The sequence below is a fragment of the Chroicocephalus ridibundus genome, chromosome 19, assembly GCF_963924245.1.
Source record: "Chroicocephalus ridibundus chromosome 19, bChrRid1.1, whole genome shotgun sequence".
In the NCBI taxonomy this organism is placed as follows: Eukaryota; Metazoa; Chordata; class Aves; order Charadriiformes; family Laridae; genus Chroicocephalus; species Chroicocephalus ridibundus.
Window position 1 is genome coordinate 4668653 of NC_086302.1, and position 20102 is coordinate 4688754.

The 20102-nt window shown below is 50.6% G+C and overlaps 2 protein-coding genes across 6 annotated transcripts; one reads left to right on the plus strand and one right to left on the minus strand.

Annotated features, from left to right (window-relative positions):
- Positions 1–149: 149 nt before the first annotated feature.
- Positions 150–14173, plus strand: MTFR1L (mitochondrial fission regulator 1 like). Of its 5 annotated transcripts, none has more exons than XM_063356094.1 (8): positions 150–289; positions 2645–2770; positions 3699–3803; positions 4481–4590; positions 5325–5536; positions 8558–8870; positions 11495–11687; positions 13107–14173. In XM_063356094.1, the coding sequence occupies exons 2-7, from the start codon at positions 2756–2758 to the stop codon at positions 11670–11672; spliced, it is 933 nt and encodes a 310-aa protein (XP_063212164.1). In that variant the 5' UTR covers positions 150–289; positions 2645–2755; the 3' UTR covers positions 11673–11687; positions 13107–14173. The 5 variants fall into 5 exon arrangements, with proteins under 5 accessions (XP_063212164.1, XP_063212168.1, XP_063212167.1 ...); XM_063356098.1 differs by having other exon boundaries at positions 11495–11574; XM_063356097.1 differs by lacking the exon at positions 11495–11687 and having other exon boundaries at positions 13107–13232; positions 13991–14173.
- A 1676-nt stretch (positions 14174–15849) lies between these two features.
- On the minus strand, positions 15850–19561 carry AUNIP (aurora kinase A and ninein interacting protein). Its single transcript, XM_063356083.1, has 3 exons — positions 19319–19561; positions 18521–18656; positions 15850–16778 (listed from the first exon to the last, which is right to left on the minus strand). The coding sequence occupies exons 1-3, from the start codon at positions 19409–19411 to the stop codon at positions 15850–15852; spliced, it is 1158 nt and encodes a 385-aa protein (XP_063212153.1). The 5' UTR covers positions 19412–19561.
- Between the last annotated feature and the right edge of the window lie 541 nt (positions 19562–20102).

Genomic DNA, 20102 nt, shown 5'->3' on the forward strand with positions numbered 1-20102 from the left:
CCTGGCAGCCGGTGTCCTCCACATCTCCTCGCTGGCTGCCCTGAGGCTGGGATGCCAGCTCTTCACCGGGGCGTTTATGGACAGCAATGGCATAACGGGACTGTGGCTGGTAACGTGTAGACAGGAAAGTAGGAGCTTCAAACTGGAGGCTTGAGCTCTGGTGTAGCCCCCGCCCAGCACCGGCGTGCCGTGGTGGGAGAGAGGTCTCACCGATTCAGGTTCTTTGCATCTGAGGGAGGTGCTGACGTTGACAGAGTGAAATTAGGAATGGAGACGAGGGCAGCAAGAGGTATGGTGCAGCTCAGAGTCATCAGGCGTGGATTAACTGGGGGGATTTAGGGGCCAGAGCCTCTGTTAGCTCCAGCGGTGCAGTACGTGCACTCCAGGTTACAGGACACGGTAGTGAGCAGTGCCCCCACCCCGTTCAGCCCAGGGCCGCTCCCACCCCTCCGGCTTTGAGAGCTTTGTTCTCCCAGTGTCTCCTCGGAGCTGGTGAAATGATCCGTCCTTGTTTGCTTTGAGCTTCTAAGTCACACTGAACGATGACCCATGACGAGGTTCCCTTTGGGAATGGGAGGTTCAGTGTTGTCCTGAGAGTAGGAACTGGCTGAGAACTGAGCAGTTTTAAAAGCCAGTGGTACTAAAAGAAATTTTCAGGAGATTTTTCCAAAGAAATTGTTCGGACAGAACGCCATTGTCTTACCTGTAACCACCCTGAGCAGTTGCTCCTACTCTGGACCAATGCCTGGCTACAGAGTGAGTGCAATTTGGAGCAGGAAAGGTCAAATGAAACGGGTTTTTAAGCATATTCCTATAGGTAGGTGAGGAGACAAAGCATCTTCAGTAGATGGCTGCAAACAGCCGCGGCTGGTGATGCTTTTTCTGCTCTCTGAAGCACAATTTTGTTGGACCAAATCAAACCGGGGAGAAAAGCTGGTTTTTTTGGAAGGGGTGTTTTCATTCCTGGGTTCCAGGACCTGGGAGGAACCCGGGGGTGGCGATCACCCTGTCCCCACCCTGCCCCAGCACTCCTGTCTGTGTCCATGGCTGGAGCTTAGATGGACCTCTGTGCTGAACCAGCGTAGCTTCACTAATTGCTCTAGTGAGATTAATTACCCCTGGGATGTTTCTCAGTATCGGCTTTCTAACTATGCATTAGCTCTGCACTTTTCTAGCACTCCACGGGGCCTGCAGTAAGGACAGGCTTGGATCTGGCAGCGCTTTCAGCTGCGGAAAGTGCCAAAGCCTCCAGGCAGTGTTTGAGACCCAGCTCCTGTCACACCGGCGGTCTCGTCCCTCCGGGGGACTCTGGTCTTGTCCCTTTGGGGGACTTTGTCCCAAGCAGAGAGCGGCAGAGGAGAGGGTGTGCCTGCCTCCCCACGGCTCCTCAGGAGGCACCACTGCAGCGTACACCGGCCCTTCTGGCTCTTACAAACCTTCACCTGAGGGAATTTTGCTGCACCTTTCCTGAGCCCCTCGGCCGGGTGTTGGAAGCGGTGTCTGTCAGTTGTGCTCGGGTGGAGAGACCATTCCGTTTGTTCCCCTTCCCCCTGGTTTTGCAGCAGAAGGCGCTGGCGAGGGCAGCGGCTGAGCAGGCAGGGATTGCCTTTGTCTTTTCAGGCTTAGAAAAACCAGGCAGGGCAGCGGTTCTGCAGGGCCCGGGGAGCCCCCGAGGGAGGCCGAGCTCAGACAGTGGCTGTGACAGTCCCAGGCACAAGCAGGGCATGTGCCCAAGCCCGCGGTGAGCCCGGGCGCCCACGGAGCTTTAGGGAGCCCTGGAAGCACCTCGGTTTTCCTCTGCGGGCTCCTGCAGCCCGGCCCAGAGACGCCTCTGGGGGAACGGGGGTACGCGGCTGTGTCCCCGTTAGCCTATTAACTGCCAACCTGCCTAATTGATCTCTCACTGACCCCCCTCTGCCAGGGGTGGGCTCCGGCAGAAGCTGTTGCCTGAGGCTTTTATTAATCCGTGCCAAGCTTTTTTTTTTGTCTCCTGTTTGTAAACATACTAAGGTTTATTTCGATAGGTTTGTGGTACCTCGGGGAGGGGAGGAGGAGCTGCTTTCCCCCACCTCCTGTGCTTCGTGACGCTCTGGCCTGAAACCCGCGGCGGGCCAGGGCCGATGTCTGCCAGCGAGGCCGGGGGGGAGCGGTTCGGTGCCGGTCGGCGGGACGGGCCGCCGGGCCCCGGCTGTAACAGCGCTTGTTAAATCCATCCCACCACCCTCCGCCTCCCGCAGTCCTTGCCTCCTCCGGGGGGGCGGGTTTGGGGCGGCGGGAGCGGCTCGGTGCGAGCGGGGGCGGCCCCTTGCTGGCACCGGCGCCCCGGGCGCCATTGGGGGGGGGGGGGGGCGTTTCCGGGTCACGGCGCATGCGCAGGCGGCGCCGGAAGTGCAGGGGGAGGGTTCTGCTTCCGGGTGATGGCGCCGGAGGGGCCGGCAGCGGGGCCGCGCTGCGCCGCCGCCCCTCAGGTACCGGCGGGGCCCCGGGACGGGGGGAGCGGGGCGGGGCGGGCGCCGGCCGAGGGACGAGGGGTCGCTGCCGCCCGCGGGTAGGGGGGTGCCGGGCTGGGCCCGTCCGCCGGGGTGCTCCGTGCGGGCCGGCGCGGCCCCGGGCAGCGCCCGCAGCCATCGGTTCTGTCCCGCAGTGAGAAGCGCCGGCGCGGCGGGGAGCGGGGGAAGATGAGCCCGGTCCGCGCCCGCGGGAGCCGCAGCACCCAGCGCTGAGTCCGCCCCGGTGACCACCGCCAGAGCCGGAGATGGCAGCGGAGTCGGTAAGCGGAACGGCGGCCGGGCCTCTTCCCTCCCCGGGCCCCTTCTTCCCCCGGCTCTCCCGTGGCCGGTAGCCAGAGGGCCGTCCCAGCAGTCAGTGCAGTCCCAGCTCGGAGATTCAATTTTAAAACACACATCAGGACTCGGGCATTGCAAACCTAATGCTCAGGCATTGCGTGTGCGCAACAAGCTCAGGTGATAAATAAAGAACTGAATTTGTGGTGGACTGAGCGAAATAACCTGTTTGGATTCCTCTTTGTCTTTGTGGTATTCGCTGTACAGTCTTGTGCTGCCTCCTGTCACGAGAGCCTGTGACGGCCATAAAACTGGCAGAGGGGAACGCGGTCAAAGGACAGAACTTCACCTTTTGAATCCGTTTCAGAAGTACCCACAGATCACTAAAACATTTGCCCCTTCTGAAAGCCCTCTGAGGCTGTTCTCCTTGGCCATGGGCTGGGATGGGCATTGGTACACTTGTCACTTTGCCATCATCCAAGAGATGTTCACAGTCTGTTCAACGCTGCTTGTGTTAAAGATCATGTGGAAGTGAGATTGTTTCTACAAATGAGACTTTCTTCTGATTTAACTCTTCTGAGGCCCTTATTTGATGCTGTTTTCCTCCTTTTGGCATGTTTTCATTTGGAGCTCAGTGTCTGTTACTGAGTACTTTTAGTTTTCAGTCCTGAAAGTACTACAGCCATGTTTAAAATGCTCCTTAGTAACTGACTTTATGTGTGTTCAGCTGAAACACAGTTGTATGCAGTGAGGACCTTAGTTATTACCAGGTTCTCAATTAAAAGTATCAATCAACAAATAAAAAGTCAGAGATCTGAGCCCTTAAGTAGATTGTATAGGACAGTTTCCAATTTAATAAATGTTAAGAAGGGCGACTGATTTGAAACATTAATTATATCACATGGCTTCTTGTAGACGATCCCCATCTGGCAGAACAAACCCCATGGCTCAGCACGCAGCGTCGTCAGGAGGATCGGGTCAAACCTCCCTCTAAAACCCTGTCCCAGAGCAACCTTTGAGGTAAGCGAACTCATAAGGGGTTTGGTGATCGCCTGTAGGAAGCTGTCGCTCTAGAGAAAGGCAAGACTGTTCTGTCAGCCACGTGTGTCTGCAGAGTTGTATTCACAAAGCTCACGTAGCAATATAATTAATTTTAAGATTTTTTTTTAAGTCTTTTTTTTTTTTTTTTTTTAATTTCTTGTAAAGTGATCATTGGCAACTGGAGGAAAATACCTCCTTGGGTAGTGTCTGTGGACTGGGTCAGCGAGCTGGAGGAGACAGAAACACGGAGTTGCGGAACCAGCGCTTCATTGCGTGACCTCCAGCAAGCCGCATGCCCTTTGGGCCTGTGTTTCCTAAACAGTAAAACAGGGTTTATGGAAACGCTTTCGTCACTGTTGAAGCTCAAGGGCAGCGCTGGGACTTGTAGTGGCAAAGTGTGGCACGTGGCCTTGGCAGCGCCCTAGGCTGTATCAGGTGTCCCTCCGCTCAGAGCACAGCAACGCGCCCGAGGACACGTGCAGAAGCTGACACACAGAAGCGCTATGTTTCCATCAGCCAAATGGTGTCACGCATTTGACAGATGCAGCTGCCGGCCTGGTGCTGAGGAGAAAGGCTCTGACAGCCCGTGCAGCACATCTGGGGCGGCTTCAGGAGACGGGACCGGCGTCTCCTCAACATAACTTTCTTCTTCTTAGGTTCTACCAAATGTTTCAGACCTCTACTTAAATGACGTCCCTCCAGTCCCCACCTTGGCAGACATCGTGTGGATAGCAGCAGATGATGAAGAAACATATGCCAGAGTCAGGTTTGTTTCCTCTTTTTCTCTGCTGCTCCTTGGTTTTATACACCGGTTTATTTTGCACAGCTTAGACATTGATCAGATGCTCACAGCTTCAGTCCCCGAGGTCTGATCTGGTGCCTGTTGACATTTTTCCCAAGAGACAGGAAAAAAAAAATTGAACAAAGGACCTTGGGAGGAATTCCTGTAGGAAGTGCTAAGAGCCTGTGCCATGATTTATTTTCCTCCCTGAAAGATGTGACCCCCCCTGATCCAGGGCGTTTTCTGGTTGAAGAGTTGATTCTCCTGGCATTGAAGTGCTCTGTCCCCAGGAGTTTGGTTCTGGTCAGTCGAACATTTGTCCTTAAGGCAGGGCGATAGTTATAGGTATCTTGTGAAAGATAAAATGGATTTTGCAATCAGAGGCAAAAGTTAATGGGTAAGTGACATTTCCCACGTGCACCCAGCCCGGCATGGAGACACAGTCACTGGGAGAGAAATGACTTGGCACCACGTGAGCACGCCCAGGGTTTTGTCCCTGCGTCCTCTCACCACATCTTGTGCCCTTGGGTCATGATTTCTGTGACACGTTTTCTGTTCCTTGTCATACAGACAGTGGCACATACAGACAGTGGTGCAGAGGCTTAATTCATGGTGTTAAAGTCTTCTGGTGTCCTGAGGTGGAGGCAGAGCATTGCTGAGTAGTGTTGTCACAGAGGGGTCTGGACCTTGTAAATGACTGACAGGTTTTTGTCCTGTAGAAGTGACACTCGCCCGCTGAAGCACAAGTGGAAGCCGAGTCCCTTCACTGTTATACAGCGAAACGCGTCAGTCCCCAACCTGAGGAAGCAGGAGGAGAAGCTGCTCGCCTTGAAGAAACCTGGTTTACCAGCACTGAGCCGAACGACAGAGCTGCAGGACGAGCTGAGTCACCTTCGGAGTCAGATAGCTAAAATAGTCGCTGCAGAGTCAGGTAGGAATATAATGAGCTTTTTTCTGTTGAACGAGAAGGGCTGAGTTAGTGAACCTGGTTATTTCCTCTGTACAAACCAGACTGGTGTGTTGTTTTTCCAGCAGAGCTGTGGCTCCCGTTGGTGGGATGCCATCTTTGGTGTCAGCTCAGGCTGGTTCTGTGTTTGCGTCTGTTTCGTTGGAGGATTCCAGCTTGTTTCTAAGAAATACCAAGTGCTGCTTTGTGACCGCGTTTGATCTGGAGGCCGACTCATCTCAAGTGCCTTGTTTCATGAAAACGTTGGTGAATTATTGCCATTCCTGCTCCAAGTCGACCATGAGCACGAGGGTTATGTCTGGATTTGAGTGAGAGTGAGATGTTAGTGTCTGTTTCTGGTGTGAAAATGACAGTGTCATTTCTGTAGCAAATGAGGTGTTTGGGGAGAAGCCTAGCTGAACCCATTTATTTATTTCCTTTAGTAAGTTTGTATGCAACTAAAAGCCATGTTTTATCTGCAAAACTGAACCGTGAGGAGAGACTTCTCCTCTTCCATTCATGGCTTTTTCTGTGTACTCAGCTCTGAAAATATGACAATATTTGGTAGGATCCAAATCCCAGTGGTTCTGCAAGTCTTGCTGCAACAGTGGCTGGTTTAGAGCGTGGAATCTACTAAGACAGAAATACCTTGGTATCTATTTGTGGAGTATTCAGAAGGCAGAGTGGAGAGTGGCTGATCTCCTAACTCAAACACTGACTAGTTTTGCAAACTAAAGGAAAAGCTGCATTTCTTTTATGCAGAACACTTTTGCTAATAACTAACGCGACAGCTGTGTTATGGCTGCTTTGCAGAGGAAAAGAAGGATCTATAATTCTTCCCATTACTGTTAAAAAAAAAAAAAAAAAAACAACCCACACCAAAAAACCAGGATTGTGCCACACTTGAGATGGTATCAGGCGGGTTAATTCCTGTCTATGATGGGTAATAGTGGCTGATGAAACCTTCCTTATCCTACATCTGAAAGCAAATCTTTTTTTAATTCCCAAATTGCTGCTTGGCGCTGCACTGCGTAGGGTGTGCACGAGACCAAATCTCTTGTCATCTGCGAAAGGTGACGTGGTTGTCTGATAATTGTAGCCCCAAGGGACTTGCGGCTTTAGTGACTGCTTGTGTTTAGTCCAGCTGTTTATCTGCGAGCTGTAAATGCATTTGAACATGAAACAGAGTTGAGGTGCTTGATTTAGTTGAAATGCTGGTTTCTGCGTGGGAGACTTGGGTTCTTTTCCAGTTCTGTGTGATGGTCAACGGACTCGTAAGAATCTGTTGGATATCAATAGTGTAAACGCCACCATGTGAGAATATATCTGATGGCTTTAGCATGTGAAGCTGTATTTAGGTGAGATGTTTCTTCACTTCCATGGTAAAGGGCTGTTGTGAGACAATGCACGCACGTGCTGGGGGTTCTTGTCACCTTTGGTCCTGTCCCAGTGCAGGGGATCCTGTGTGCCGCCGGCCTCGGCCCCTGCAGCAGCATGGTAAAATTAAGCTTCTCGGGGGGTGAGGGAGCCACATTACCCTCAACTCTGCAGGGAATAAGCGAAAAACAAGGCATCGCAGATGTCCCCTTCGGAGAGGCTGCGTGTGTCCTCTTTCTTCTTTATGCAAGATGAGAGGAACAACCAAATTGGAATAAAGAAAGGGGAATTTCTGTGATTTTTTTTTTTTTCCTTCTAAGTGTTGTCTCAGCTCTCGAGTTGCTCTAGAAGAGTCCGTTTTAATTCAAGGAGAGTAATAATGAGGAAAATTAGAGATACAGATGGGAGAAAAATGATTTAATCATTTAATACCTTTTTCTCTCCCTCTCTACTCAGCAGCGTGCCTGGCTGTTATCAGCTGGCATTTGAGAACTGCTCGTATTGACTTCACGGCCTCTGAGTCAATAACGGGGAGCTGTGATTTAGGGCCTGGCTGTAGCTCGGTAATCTGATGGAGGAGATAACTATTTAGCAGGCTTATTTTGGAAAGATTGATGTCAAAAAAGAAATATTGTGCAATCTGCTGTATTATATACTGTTAGAGAAATCCCTTAATTGGAAATTGATAACTATCTACAAGTTTACTCTGGAGGTCAAGGGCATTAGCGCTTTAAGGTACAGTTTGTTTCCAATACAGGAAGATTCTTTCAAGGAGACTTGCACTAAGCATTTTTCTGGATTTTTGGTTGTTTTCCCTTAGTGTTTTACCTTGGAAATATCTAACTCATTTTCACTTAATAACACCCGGAATTTATATAGCGGTTCTTACCCTCACCGCATGTTAAAGCGTGAACAGATAAATCCCATCTTCCCTGTGGAATAGGGGGATGCTATTCTCATTTTACAGACGGTGACGGGAAGCGAAACAGGTCAGGATTCTGCAGTCCCACAGGGAATCGCCGTGACCATCTGGTGTAAAATGCTGGAGCTGCTGAACCAGCTCTGCATTCTCACCAAGCGGGTGGGTAGCGGGGAAGGAGCCCGAAAGGAAAAGAAAGGCAAACAGGTCTCAAGGCGATGACGAAAAAGAAAAAGTTAAGACAATGAAGACCAACATTCTGACACAGGCTCCCTCTGTCACCCTGAGCAGCAGCTACATCTCTGTTCCTCCCTTTCTTATCTGTAAAAATGGAAAAAATAACCATTGCCCGAGTTCTGCAGGGCCGGGGCGCGGTGTGTGAGGTGGAGGGGTGATACGGTGACGGGCACGACAGGAACAGAGATACATTAGGTGGGATAAAAGGTACTGGAGAAGGTCTTGTGTTGCAGCGTGGTGTCACAGGAAGCAGAGTGGACATGGAGGGTAATGGAGAACATGAGGAACTTGTTTTCTTAGTGCATGGGTGAGACTGGCTGATGATGAGAGAGATATATATGTGTATATATATATGTATGTGTATATATATATGTATGTATATTTTGATTTCTATTCTGTTGTTTTGGGGGAAAAACATACCTACATGGTTTGCTATTAGCTTATCTATCTGCCTGTATTGTTTTCTTTTTCAGCTTCTGCTTCGTTAACACCAGATTTATTATCTCCAGGAAGTTCAAATGCATCTTCTCCTTTACCTTGTTTCGGACCCTCTTTCCAATCTACGACTTCCTTTGTCATTAGCGATATCACAGAGGAGGAGGCAGAACTCGAGAGCCCCGACCTCCCGTCAGTCTCCATGCTTTGTTCCACAACCTCCGAGTGTTGTAAACCGGAACCAAAGGATCCTGACGAGGAAGATTCTGTGTCTCTTTCAAAGGCCAGCAGTTTTGCGGACATGATGGGCATTCTTAAAGACATTCATAGGATGAAGCAGAGCAAAGACTTGTAAGTGCTTCCCAAACTCTCTTCATTTTATTTTATCTCTTTTTTTTGTTGTTGTTGTTCAAATCATTGTAGACACTGGACATTGCGTTCGCTGCTTGTTGATGCTGCTCTATAGTCATGATTCACAGGGGAAAGTCCCTATTTATAGCAAAGCTTGCTAACATTTAATGTTTCTGGGTGGGTTTTTTTAACGATGGCTTACCTGCCTGGATAGAATGCAATGGCGGGGCACTTAAACCAATTAGCACCACGTTTGGCTGCTTCAAATTGTTCATCTGAAAAAAAAAAAAAAAAGCTTGTGTTTGCCCAGATGAAAACCACAACCGTATGTATTGGCAACCATCAGTAAGGGCCGCGCTGCTTGCAGTGGTTCCAGGTGCTGGTGCGTAGACTGTCCTGCAGAGCCAAGTGGCCAGGAAGCTCAGGAGATTTTTCCGCATGGCACGTGCAGGAATTAACACACGGAGCTTTTCAGCTTCTCGGCTTTTGCATCTGGCCCGGCTCTGAGCGTGGGCAGAGTGAGTTTTCACTTGTCTCGTGACAAGTTTACACATTGATCATGAGCGGGCCTCGAGCTGCTGCCATGCCAGCTGCTGCCTGCCTGAGGCAGGGTTCTGCCCAGCTGATAAAATAGTTTCTTTAATTTTAGCTGTACTGCCTTAATTTTAGGTGTGAAATCACAGTGATAGAGTTCAGTTTCCACATTTTTCAACCCGGAGATCTCCCCAGCCATTATGTTGTGTGAGGAAGATTCCTGGCCAAAAAATAACATGTTGTGTGATGGCTGTTCACAATTTCTATGTCTAATTCAATTTAAAAGAAATTAAATTCTCAGCACTGAAAAAATTATATAGTCAAAGGAGAGAAATATGTTCAGCTTCCATCCAGAATGTCAGTATGGTATTACACATCCAGAATTCGCACAGCATACCCTTTTGCTCTTGTTTTCCTAAGTGTTAAATATTACTCAAAGCTTAAACACTTGCTTTGTGTAAATGCCTGGACTCTTTCTTGAGGGTGAGTAGAATTCACACACCACAGAAATGCCTGCTCCTCTTCTTTTTCCCTGTCTCTTGCAAAGCAGTGCTTTGGGCATCCAAAAATAATTCCAAATTATTGGTTAACGTGAGGGAGAATTCTCCATAAAAATACCTGCTGCTGGGCACGCCTCTTCTGTGTCGGCTCAACAGAGATTTGGGTTAGGCTTTAGGTAACTTCTCTGCGCCTTTCTAATGCTCGTTCGGCGGCTCTGTTAAATCCAGAAGAGCCTGCAGATGCTGCGTGTTGTGACATGGAACGTTTTATCAGAAACACGTGTACCTCTAGGACTAAGCACTCACATGTAACAGTGTAATTATGAATCTTCTAATTAGTGCAGACTGGTATGGCAGCCTCCTCTGGAAGCAGACTTCTCAGGGTAAGAAAACTCCCACCGTCTCTGCCAGATGAAGACAGCGAAATGCGCGTTATTCAGGGGGGAAAAAAAAAACTTGTACAAATACAGATTCTGGTAGGGAAAGCCGAGGCATTTCTCATCCACGCCTGGATACGCCAACAAGGCTCCTGCCAGCCCGGGCAGAGCCTCGAGGAGCCAGGTGCTGACGGGCGGGAGGCTGTTTGCAAAGTCCTTGAGGAGGCCTGGAGCAAATCCATCAGGCAGAAGCGAAAACGTGACTTGTAGCCGCAGCCCGGTTCGCGTGTGGTTGTTACACCAAAGTCGGTGTTACCCCTCTGCGTGTGGCAGTTGTGGGGCGCACGAGTGTGTCGTCAGCAGCCTGGGTGAAAAGCAGCGTGGGGGTGACAGGGAATGTTGCGATGTAATGGGTCGCAGTTTGACTTCGGTTTCCTTGACAGAATGTGTGAGGAGAGCTGAGGAGGGATGAAGGTGTCTGATCTTGCGGTTACCCGGGAGAGAAGCTGTGAGTGAGTGGGAGGGAGGGATGTGCACAAAAGTGGGATTTACTAACAGCGCTGGTTTGTAACATCATAGAAGATGGAGGAAAAGGATTTTGTACTGGGGAATACTGGGGCGGGGGGGGGGTGGGGTGGGGAATAGCTGCTGAATCCCTCCTCGCTGGGGTGCAGCGGGCGAAGGAACTCTATCACCCGGACCCTTTTCTCCCCTTGTGACAGCGCGACTGATTAGCCGGGAGCTGGGTCACACTCACTGCTGCTTCCATCAAGGCCGGGAACACTCACATAGAAAAGCTGGAGACTGTTCTTTTCCGGAGCTGAACCATTTTCCTTTCATCTCTTTCTCTATCTCAGCCTCTAACTTGCCTCCCACATGCAACAGTGACGTTTTAGGATACAGTTATTACAGCTTAATTAAGTGACAGGTAGTCGAAAGATCGCATTAAGTACATCACTGTGCATTACTTGATGAGCTTTTAACTCCTAGACACAATCCTCCAGCGTCGCTGCAGGTTCGTGAGCAGCCCCGTGCTCTAAGCTGTGCTCGCCTTGTGGGCGGGCTGTTGGGTTACGCGGAGCGGATTGTCTGGTGTAGGTGTTGCAGCACTTGTAACGCTTAAAAGGATCGTGTACTCTTTTAAGTGGATGAAGGTACCAAATGGCGCTTAACGAGATAACTACATAGATGCTTCTCTGATGCTCCTATTTAGGACTTGGTGCTTAAACGCAGCCTTGGAAGCTTCAGGAATGCATGAGAAACGCTTGCAGAAATGTGCATGTTTCACCAAATGTGAGTTAGAGCTGGTGGCAGTGCCTGTGGTGGCCTCTGCGCGGGGAGTGCCCGAGTGCTGGGCCTGTGGCGCTCAGCAGGGGGTACGGGTAGCGTGAGGAGCTGCTTGGACTGTGAGTACTCCTTTATTTGTAAGTACTACTGGTGTGGGACGGAAGAGCTTGCTTTTTCCATGATTATTTCCTTGGCCCTCGGAGCGGCTGTAAAGGGCTGAGACACTCCAGTGAGTGCTGGCGCCCCGCGGTCTGCTGCTGGCTGTAGGACGTTGTACCCTCTGGTAGGAGAGGTGGCTTTTCTCACCCCGGTGTGGGTTATCTGTCTCTTCATTCAGCCCGGGAGGGCTTTTCCCTGTGATCGGCACAGCTCGAGGCTATGTCAGGGCTGTCTCTCTTCCTGCTGTCACTGTCACCTCCTCCTCTGGCTGCCTCGGCTCCCCCCGTCCCTCTCCGGAGGCAGCTGATGGATACAGGGGTGACGCTGAATTCTCAGGTCGGCCCGTGTGGCAGGAAGGGTCTGGGGAGGGCTCCAGCCCCCGTGCTCTGCTCTTTCTCTGCACCCTTTTCTGGAGGGACGGTTCTGTCTGGATGAAATCAAAGGCGTGATTCTGGCTGCAAAGGCAGCTTTTCGTGATGCGTTTACGCAACTGGACATCAAGAACTTGCATCAGACAAATGTGACAGCGCTAAGGGTTACCCGTGGGCAGCTCAATGGCATCTTCCACAGCTTACTAAAAGCCTTCGCTGTTCATTTGAGAACGAGCCCCTCCTAAACACACAGGGAAATACTTCAGGGGGATTTTTTCATTTAGGAATGTTTAAAACACCCGTAATGTTTTCTGACCAAGGGAGGGAGGACTTCAGCTATTAAAAAAAAAAAGAAAAATTTAATCATCTCTGAAATTATTATTGCAGGTTCTAAACAAAACCTTAACTAAGCAATTCATGACACCTGAGGATAAAGAACTGGGTTTTGGCTTCTTGTAAAAGAAGCTCACTAACACTTCTGAAGTGAACTGCTTGTCTGAACTTGTGGAAGGAGACAGGGCGCTTTGATAACAGCAGTAGCTGAGCAGAGGGAAAAAGCCTTCCTTTAAACCACCTGTAATTCCCTGTGTTTAAATATGAAAGCGTATATCCATTGTACAGCAAAATTAATGAAAAAATAGTTCTAGGACTTCAACTCGAACACCACAGCGCTTGGAGATTGATACTGAGGGGACGTAGGCTGTAAATAACTTGTGAAGTTGTATTTTACTTACCTGTTATTAACACAGTTGAATAAAAATTATAAAGAGCTTTGATGCTGAGCTTTTCAGGATGCCCCTTGATGCACCAAATGAGCTCCAGGTTCTCTAAGCCAACATGAAAGAGGTGACTTTTTAGCTAATTTGTGTTGTTCTTGTACCTCCTCCACTTGCGACAAAAGCCAATTATGAAGGCTTCAGAAAGAACACACAGAACGTCACCATGCTGTAAGCCATCCACTGTGGCACGTCCCTGTACTAATTCCCTGGGCTTTTGTCTTCCATGTAGAAACCGAACGTCGATGAAGGAGGAAGACCCCGCCGTTCTTATAGCGGAAGTTCTGAGAAGAAAATTTGCCCTAAAGGACGAAGATCTGGCCATCAAGGAGAAATGATGTTACTGTCGTTAAACTCTGTAAGCAAAAGTGTTACGCTCCCAAAATTTCCTCCACAGTAGCTGCCTTCCTAAGGATTGAGCCTTTTGCCTCTTTTAATTAGAAATGGTTTCTGCACTGGACACTTACTTAGCAAAGACCCTATGGATTTGATGTGTTTTCCATGTATTGTTATATTTAAGGAAAAAAAAAAACCCCACAACTTTTTAAGAAGATGGAAATTGTTTTCCACCTGTATTTTGATGTTGATTATTGATAAGGATCTTCTGAAGAGTGCAATGAGTGTTGCTGGATGACGTTCTTTCTACCTACAATTTTCCTTAAGTTCAAATTAAGCATTAACTTATAACAGCCTTGTTACAATATAACTAGTTACCATTTCCAGTATAAACGGATGTCGGAACATCCAGTTCTTTCTCTGTTCCGAGTATGGTACAGAGCTACTGAGAATAAGCTAATTAATGCTTCCACATCGTCAGTATTTGGGAGGTTGTTGAATCACAGTGGTAAAAGAAGGCGTCTTCCCGATAATTCTGTCGGACCCGATGGGGGATGAAACTGCAGTCGATGATCAAAGCCCTCAGTCACGTCTGCGGGATGCTGGCTGCTTTTAGGATGCCCTGGGCATTTCTTAACTCACAAATTATCCCCACAGTTGCATGACACAATGGCCCTAATTTCTTGCCAGTAATTCAATGTTTCATTAATAGTCCTCGTATTCAGATAATGTATTTTATTTAGCATTCAAAAGGTCTATTTATTGAACCACCAATGCTAGGAACCGAGCACCCACCACAAGAGCCACCATCTGAGAAAAGGGAAGAAGGACCTTGGCATGGGCTGTGGCTGCAGTTCTCATGACTGAAGAGGTTTCCTTCAGCTACACGTTCTCTGCAATGTTCCTCATGGCTGTATTTAAAGTATGATTTTTTCCTTTATATAAAATGGAGCCTTAATAAGATGGTGATCGTTCTTGATATTATTAACGTGCAGATGTCCAAACATGTCAGCAGCGGTGCTTGTGTCTTGGGGCGGGGGGTGGCACGTGTGGCATTTCAGCTGCTGCAGCCGAGCGTACTCCAATGCTAAGGATTTTCTTAATCCTCCGGGCCCTCAGCCCTTGAAAAATTAAACCATCATCCCCACCTTAGAAGTGAGAGAAGAGGCTCATACTGCCTCTGGCCACCCAGTAAGGGGGAGCAGAAATAGCATTCACGACTTCATCAGCTTTACAGGGAGTTGCTGCAGCTCTTCCCCTCCTCAGATGCACACCAAGAGCCACTGGACGACGTGATCATTCTCTCTGTCCCAGTAAGGCTCCTCTGCATAACGATTTGTCAGGAATCCACCTGCCTGTGGAAGAGACGGAGCTGTAACCAGGAGTCCCTGTTGCTGGGAATGTGCTCCATGTGCAGCCTGGGTGTAAGAGCGTACCAGCAGTTCACCTCTGGACTACGACTTAACTCCAGTTTGGGCTATGGTACTGAAATTCTGGCCCAGTGGGAAAGTAAGAGAGCTTAAATGGCAACACCTGCACTGTTAAAGACATACTTAAAGTGAAAAACAGGGCAGTTGCTGCTGACAAAGCAGGCTGTTGTTCTGGACTGTGAGCGTGGTCACAGATGGACTCTGCTGAGCGTGACCCCGGTGTTTTTGAGCAGCTGGTCCCCACGCTTCAGGGACAGGGACAGATCCAAGCTAAAGCACGCCCAGCCCAAAGGCTGCGTATCCCAAAGCAGGGGATTATGTTGAACGAGCCGTACCAGCAGCATGCAAGAAGCTCCACTGCTGTTAGATGCAGCAGTTGCCACATGCAGATAAACCAATACTGACCAGTCCTTACTGGGGCCCGCAGCGCCCACTGCTCTGCTCTTCACCTCACCAGGGACAGACTGACGGACTCAGCCTGTGGCTGTGACCCCCCCCCAGGCACACCCGGCTCTAGCCAGGTGCCTCCGTGCCTGTGAGAGAGCTGCAAGTCCGGTGTAAGGATGGCAGTTCAAACTTACCCAGAACAGGTGCGCTGTGACAATTCCTCCTCTTTGTCACAGTCTTCCTCGCTTCAAACCTCTGGTAGGTCTGGCAACAGCCGTTAAGTGCTGTGATCCCACCTGCACCCAGCAGAGACGCAGCTTTCACAGTTACAGACGCGCAAGCCGAAAAACATGAACCTCCCCTTACGGCCACACAGGCCAGCTGTCACCTACAGGGGCTGGCACACCTGCAGCCCTGAACTAAGGAGAATGCAGCTGAGCCTGGAGCTTCCTCGAGGCAGTTGATGTGAAGTAGATGGTGCAGTTCCTGAGCCGAGCCTAGAAAACCTTTAAATTTGGACTTCCAGGATGGTAAGAAACACAGACGCGTCAGCAGTGGGCTTTAAGGCTGAACACCAGGCAGTACCAAAGCCAGGCCTTAGCCACAGGGGCTGTAATCATCACTGAAACACTCAAACTATTATGAACATTCCTTCAAAATTTTATTTTTATTAAAATCAACATTTCAGAGAACAAAGAGGTCCTATGTGGACCACACATATAGAAACAATGGGTACACTTACCTAATTCCGAGCACTTTCTTACAAAAAAGTGCTTTCCTGAGACTTCACAGGACATCGTTATGTGACCCATTCAAGGTCACTTACCAGTGTTTAATCACTTTGTTCCCTTCCGAATCCTGCGTGAACAGTAAATCGTAGCACACATCCAACTGCTGCTCCCCCGGTTTGCTCAAGCTCCCGTTTGCAGCGTCGCTGGAACGGCCCTTGCAGGGAGAGTCGGGCAGGTGCCTGCGAGAGCTGCCGCTGTCCTTGCGAGGAGACGGGAGGTTCCGGTGGTGGTGAGCGATCACCCTGTTCCCCTGGGAGTCCTGGGTGAAGAGCTGTCGGCAGGGACTGCCCCATCCCTCCTCGGCTGCACCAGCCCTGGTGTTCTGGCTGCGCTCTCTCAGGGGCTGCGCTCCAGCTGGTCTTTGGGGAGATGGATAAAAGCCAGCAGCCCAGGCACTGTGTCTCGTTAGAGGAGGATTTATATTCTCAGTGAAATCAATTAAAGAATTAACACTACTCAACGGGTGTGGTTTCTTACTCTGGTTTGCACCAAGTCTGGGTTGGAAATCAAGTCCGGTCTTTGACACCTCTGGGAGCAGCTGGCCCTGTCCTTTGTTCGTCCCACGGTCTGAAGTTACGCTGCCGCTCGCTGAAACCATTTCTCCAGCAAATAAATCGGAGACATTTCTGTGAGCGATGATCCGGTTGCCTTCCGAATCCTGGGTGAAGCTGAAGAAGCACAAATCCTCTCCCGCCCCACAGGAGGCCTCGCTCGTGCTGTGGGACTCCACTTGTAACACCGAAGAGTCCTGCGAAGGCGTCAGGGAGGCCGGTGCTGTCTCTGCACGATGCTGGGGTGTAGCCTGCGCTGTCCCCACCTCGGCACCGAGGGATTCTTCCTGGGCTTCCTCCATCTGCGGCAAAGCCAAGATCTTCACAGGGGAAGCAGCCAAAGAAATACCTGCTTCTTTACATTTTGGGATGAAAGGAGATGGCCTGGAGTTTTCTTTGTCTTTTTCATCTGAAAACAACACGGAACTGGTTAAAGCCAGAGCTGGCACACACAGTTCTCAGGGTTAATCACTACCCACAGCACCACTCCTTGGTGCTTGACTCAGAACTGCCCTTTCGCTGCTCCTTAGAGGAACAGCCGACAACCCGTTCTACACCAGACTGTGCTGCCGCCGCCTCAAAAATCTGTATGATTTTTGCCTCTGCTGCGGCCGCGATGGAATGGCAGTTGGAGCAGTTCAAAAGTACACTTCCCTCAAGGGAGGTGCAAGAGCTGCACCTTCAGCTGCGCCACTCTTCGGCTCCTCTCAGCTTTCCAGGCAGCTCACCCATGACATTTCCTTTAAAAGCAGCAGCTCAAGAGTTGCCAAAAAAAACCACAAAATCCCACAGTGAAACTTCTACAGCTTCATCAGGCGATGAAGGCAGCAAGTCCCACATTTGCTTCTGAAACCATTTAATATAAAAGCTAGTATAATTTCTCAATATAAGACTCATCCTCCATTCCGGATATGCTAAAAGAAAAAAATACAAATAAAAAATACTCCAGCATCTTAAATCCTACAGACAAACAGCAGCAGCATTCAGTGAATCCAAACACACACACTGACTAAGTGAATGCAATCAATCGAGGGAATCAAACGAAGAAAAGGAGAAAGCACACAATGCATTCAAAAGGAAGAGAAATAAGAAATCCACAGCAAAAACCATCAATGGCCCTGTCACAGCACTAAAATTGTCAAATTAAATTGTACAATTTATGTAATGCTTCCTCTCATCTGCTTATTGCTAAACTAGGTTAATGTTGATGAATTAGCCATTACACAACTCACAATATACAAACAAACAACTACACAATCCTACACTGCTGGTTCCTGCATTCATTTAATTTCTCTCCCTATTTGTTGAGACTCACAGACAAATCCCAGTTTCTTGTATTCCAGAGCACAAAAGCAGCCGCAGAAGCACAGGGATTCTGAGCTGACTTAAACAGCTTAAATATTCCTGTTCCCTTCATAGGTCCAGTGCGGATTAAACACTGCGTTCTTTAGAAAAGGCTTTGTCCAACCCTTCATAAAAAGCTTTGCTCGCACACCTCCCGCTGACTCCCCTTACAGGGAGGTTGTTTGAACCAAGTGACATTAATTTTCACTTCCAGCTATAATTCCAAAGGACATTTAACTGACAAGTTAGGGCTGCTACTGTTTGGAACCAACCTGGCACATAACGCCCTGGATGCTGCCCCTTCCCCGGGCAGGGGGAGCTGCCCGCAGGACACAGCTGGGCTTGGTGCTCCTGCCCAGACCCGGGCACCCTGTCCCGGCCCAAGCGGCGTTCCCAACTAGATTGTCCTTTATGTGATGCCATCGGGCAACCCAGAACTGGACATTTTGCCACCTGGACAGTTTGTATCAGTGCTTGGGCTGAGCCAGGCTTTCCAACGTCCCTCTGAAAACTCCAGTTTTGTAGGGAGTAAAGCCTGCTGTGTTATTTAGAGTTCAGATTGCTGCCCAGTGAAGCCTGGCTGCGACTGCTGTTACTTACGCTTTAGTCCAACACTGTAAACAGTACCTGCATTTAGAGTAACCATCACAATAAAATTATTTCTGGGACTTGAAGCCTTTAACCTTCACCCTCTTCACTAGAAAATATATTTTTCCACCTAGTAAAGCTGCCAAGAACTAAAGCAAGAAGATTTCCTATTAGAGCCCAAAACTACTTTCCTACAGGACATAGGCTGGTCCACAGTACCTGTCTGCGGGCTGAAGAAGGCGGAGATGGTGGTTTGCTTGGTGCGTGGCTGAGGGGCTCGTGTCTGCGTGAAAGTGACTGAGGCGTACTTCCTCTCCAGAACTCGACGAGATGCTTTTGACTTGGCTATGAGAGACTGGGTAGGGAAAGAAACAAGAAGAAAGTGAACATACACCATTAAAAACAATACTACCCTTCTTCCAGGGTCATGGCATAGTTCCCACCTTCGTTAAATGCTTCAACCCTCCCCGTGACACCACCACCGAATGGCCAAGGTGGGAAGGGGCCCATGGAGGTCACCTCGTCCGCCCCCTGCTCCGGCAGGGTGACCCAGAGCAGGACGCTCAGGACCAAGGCCACAGGCTGTCCCTGCCATGCTGCGGCCTCTGAGCTTTGCCACCCCCACCCCACTCCTCTTGAAACACTCCTGCATCGCATCCAGCCATAGAACCAGAGAATCGTCCAAGTTGGAAGGGACCTTTCAGATCACCGAGTCCAACCATCAACCCAACACTGCCCAGACCACCACTAAACCACGTCCCTCAGTAGCATGTCTGCCCGGCTTTTGAATACCCCCACGAACGGGGATCCCACCCCTTCCCTGGGCAGCCCGTTCCAATGCTTGACAACCCTTTCAAGGAAGAATTTTTTCCCAATATCCCTCCTAAACTTCCCAACCCACCGCCCTGCTCTGCCAACCCCTCCTGGCCCACACCACCGCGCTATCTCCCACCCCGGGGAGCCATAAGGCTACGGGGGCCTGGGCACACACACCCCCCCGCCGGCGCCAGGCCCCACCTCCACCGCGTTTTGCTTCAGCTTGGCGGTGTCCAGCCACACATCGCAGACTCCGTCCGGCCGGGACGCGCCGCCTCCGCGCCTGCGCTTCATCCCCGGCACCGGGCGGGCTCCAGGGCCGAGCGGGGCTGCTTCGCGGGGCAGGGGCCGCCGGCGGAGCGGCGCCCGGGGGGAACCGGAGCCTGGCCGTGCGCTCCCTCAGCCGGCGCCGCTCCCTCTTCCCGCCTCTCGCTCGCGCCGCCCCCGCCCAAACGGCCGCCAACGGCCAACGCGCGCGCTCGCGGTGGGGAGGGACCAATGGGAGCGGCGGGGCGGGATGAGCGGCAGGCGGAGACCCGCCCACCTCGAGCCCTGCGCTATATAAGGCACCAGGGCGGCGGGCCGCTGAGGAGAGGGCATGGCGGCGGGCGGGGTACCGGCAGAGGGTGGGCCCCGCCGTTGGGACCGGCTGCCTTGACCAGCGCAGGAGAGGGGCGCCCGGTGCCGGAGGCCCTCGGCAGTTGAGGGCTGAGCGCTGGCGGAGATGCCAACGCGGGGCAGGAAATAGGGGCTGCTGTGCAGGCGGGAGTGGGAGCAGCACAATGCTCTTTCCCTCTCTCCTGCCCCCAGCCCTGCTCTTTGCTGAACGCAGCCCAGCCCCATCCTCCCCCAGCCCTTCTCGTCTTGTCTTTACAAGCCACAGCTGCGGACCCGTCAGTCCCCTGCCCTGTGTTTGCCCCCTCTCTTCAGGTCAGGGTTGTGTGCTTCAAAGCAGCAGAGCTGTGCCTGGGTGCAGGGCCTCATC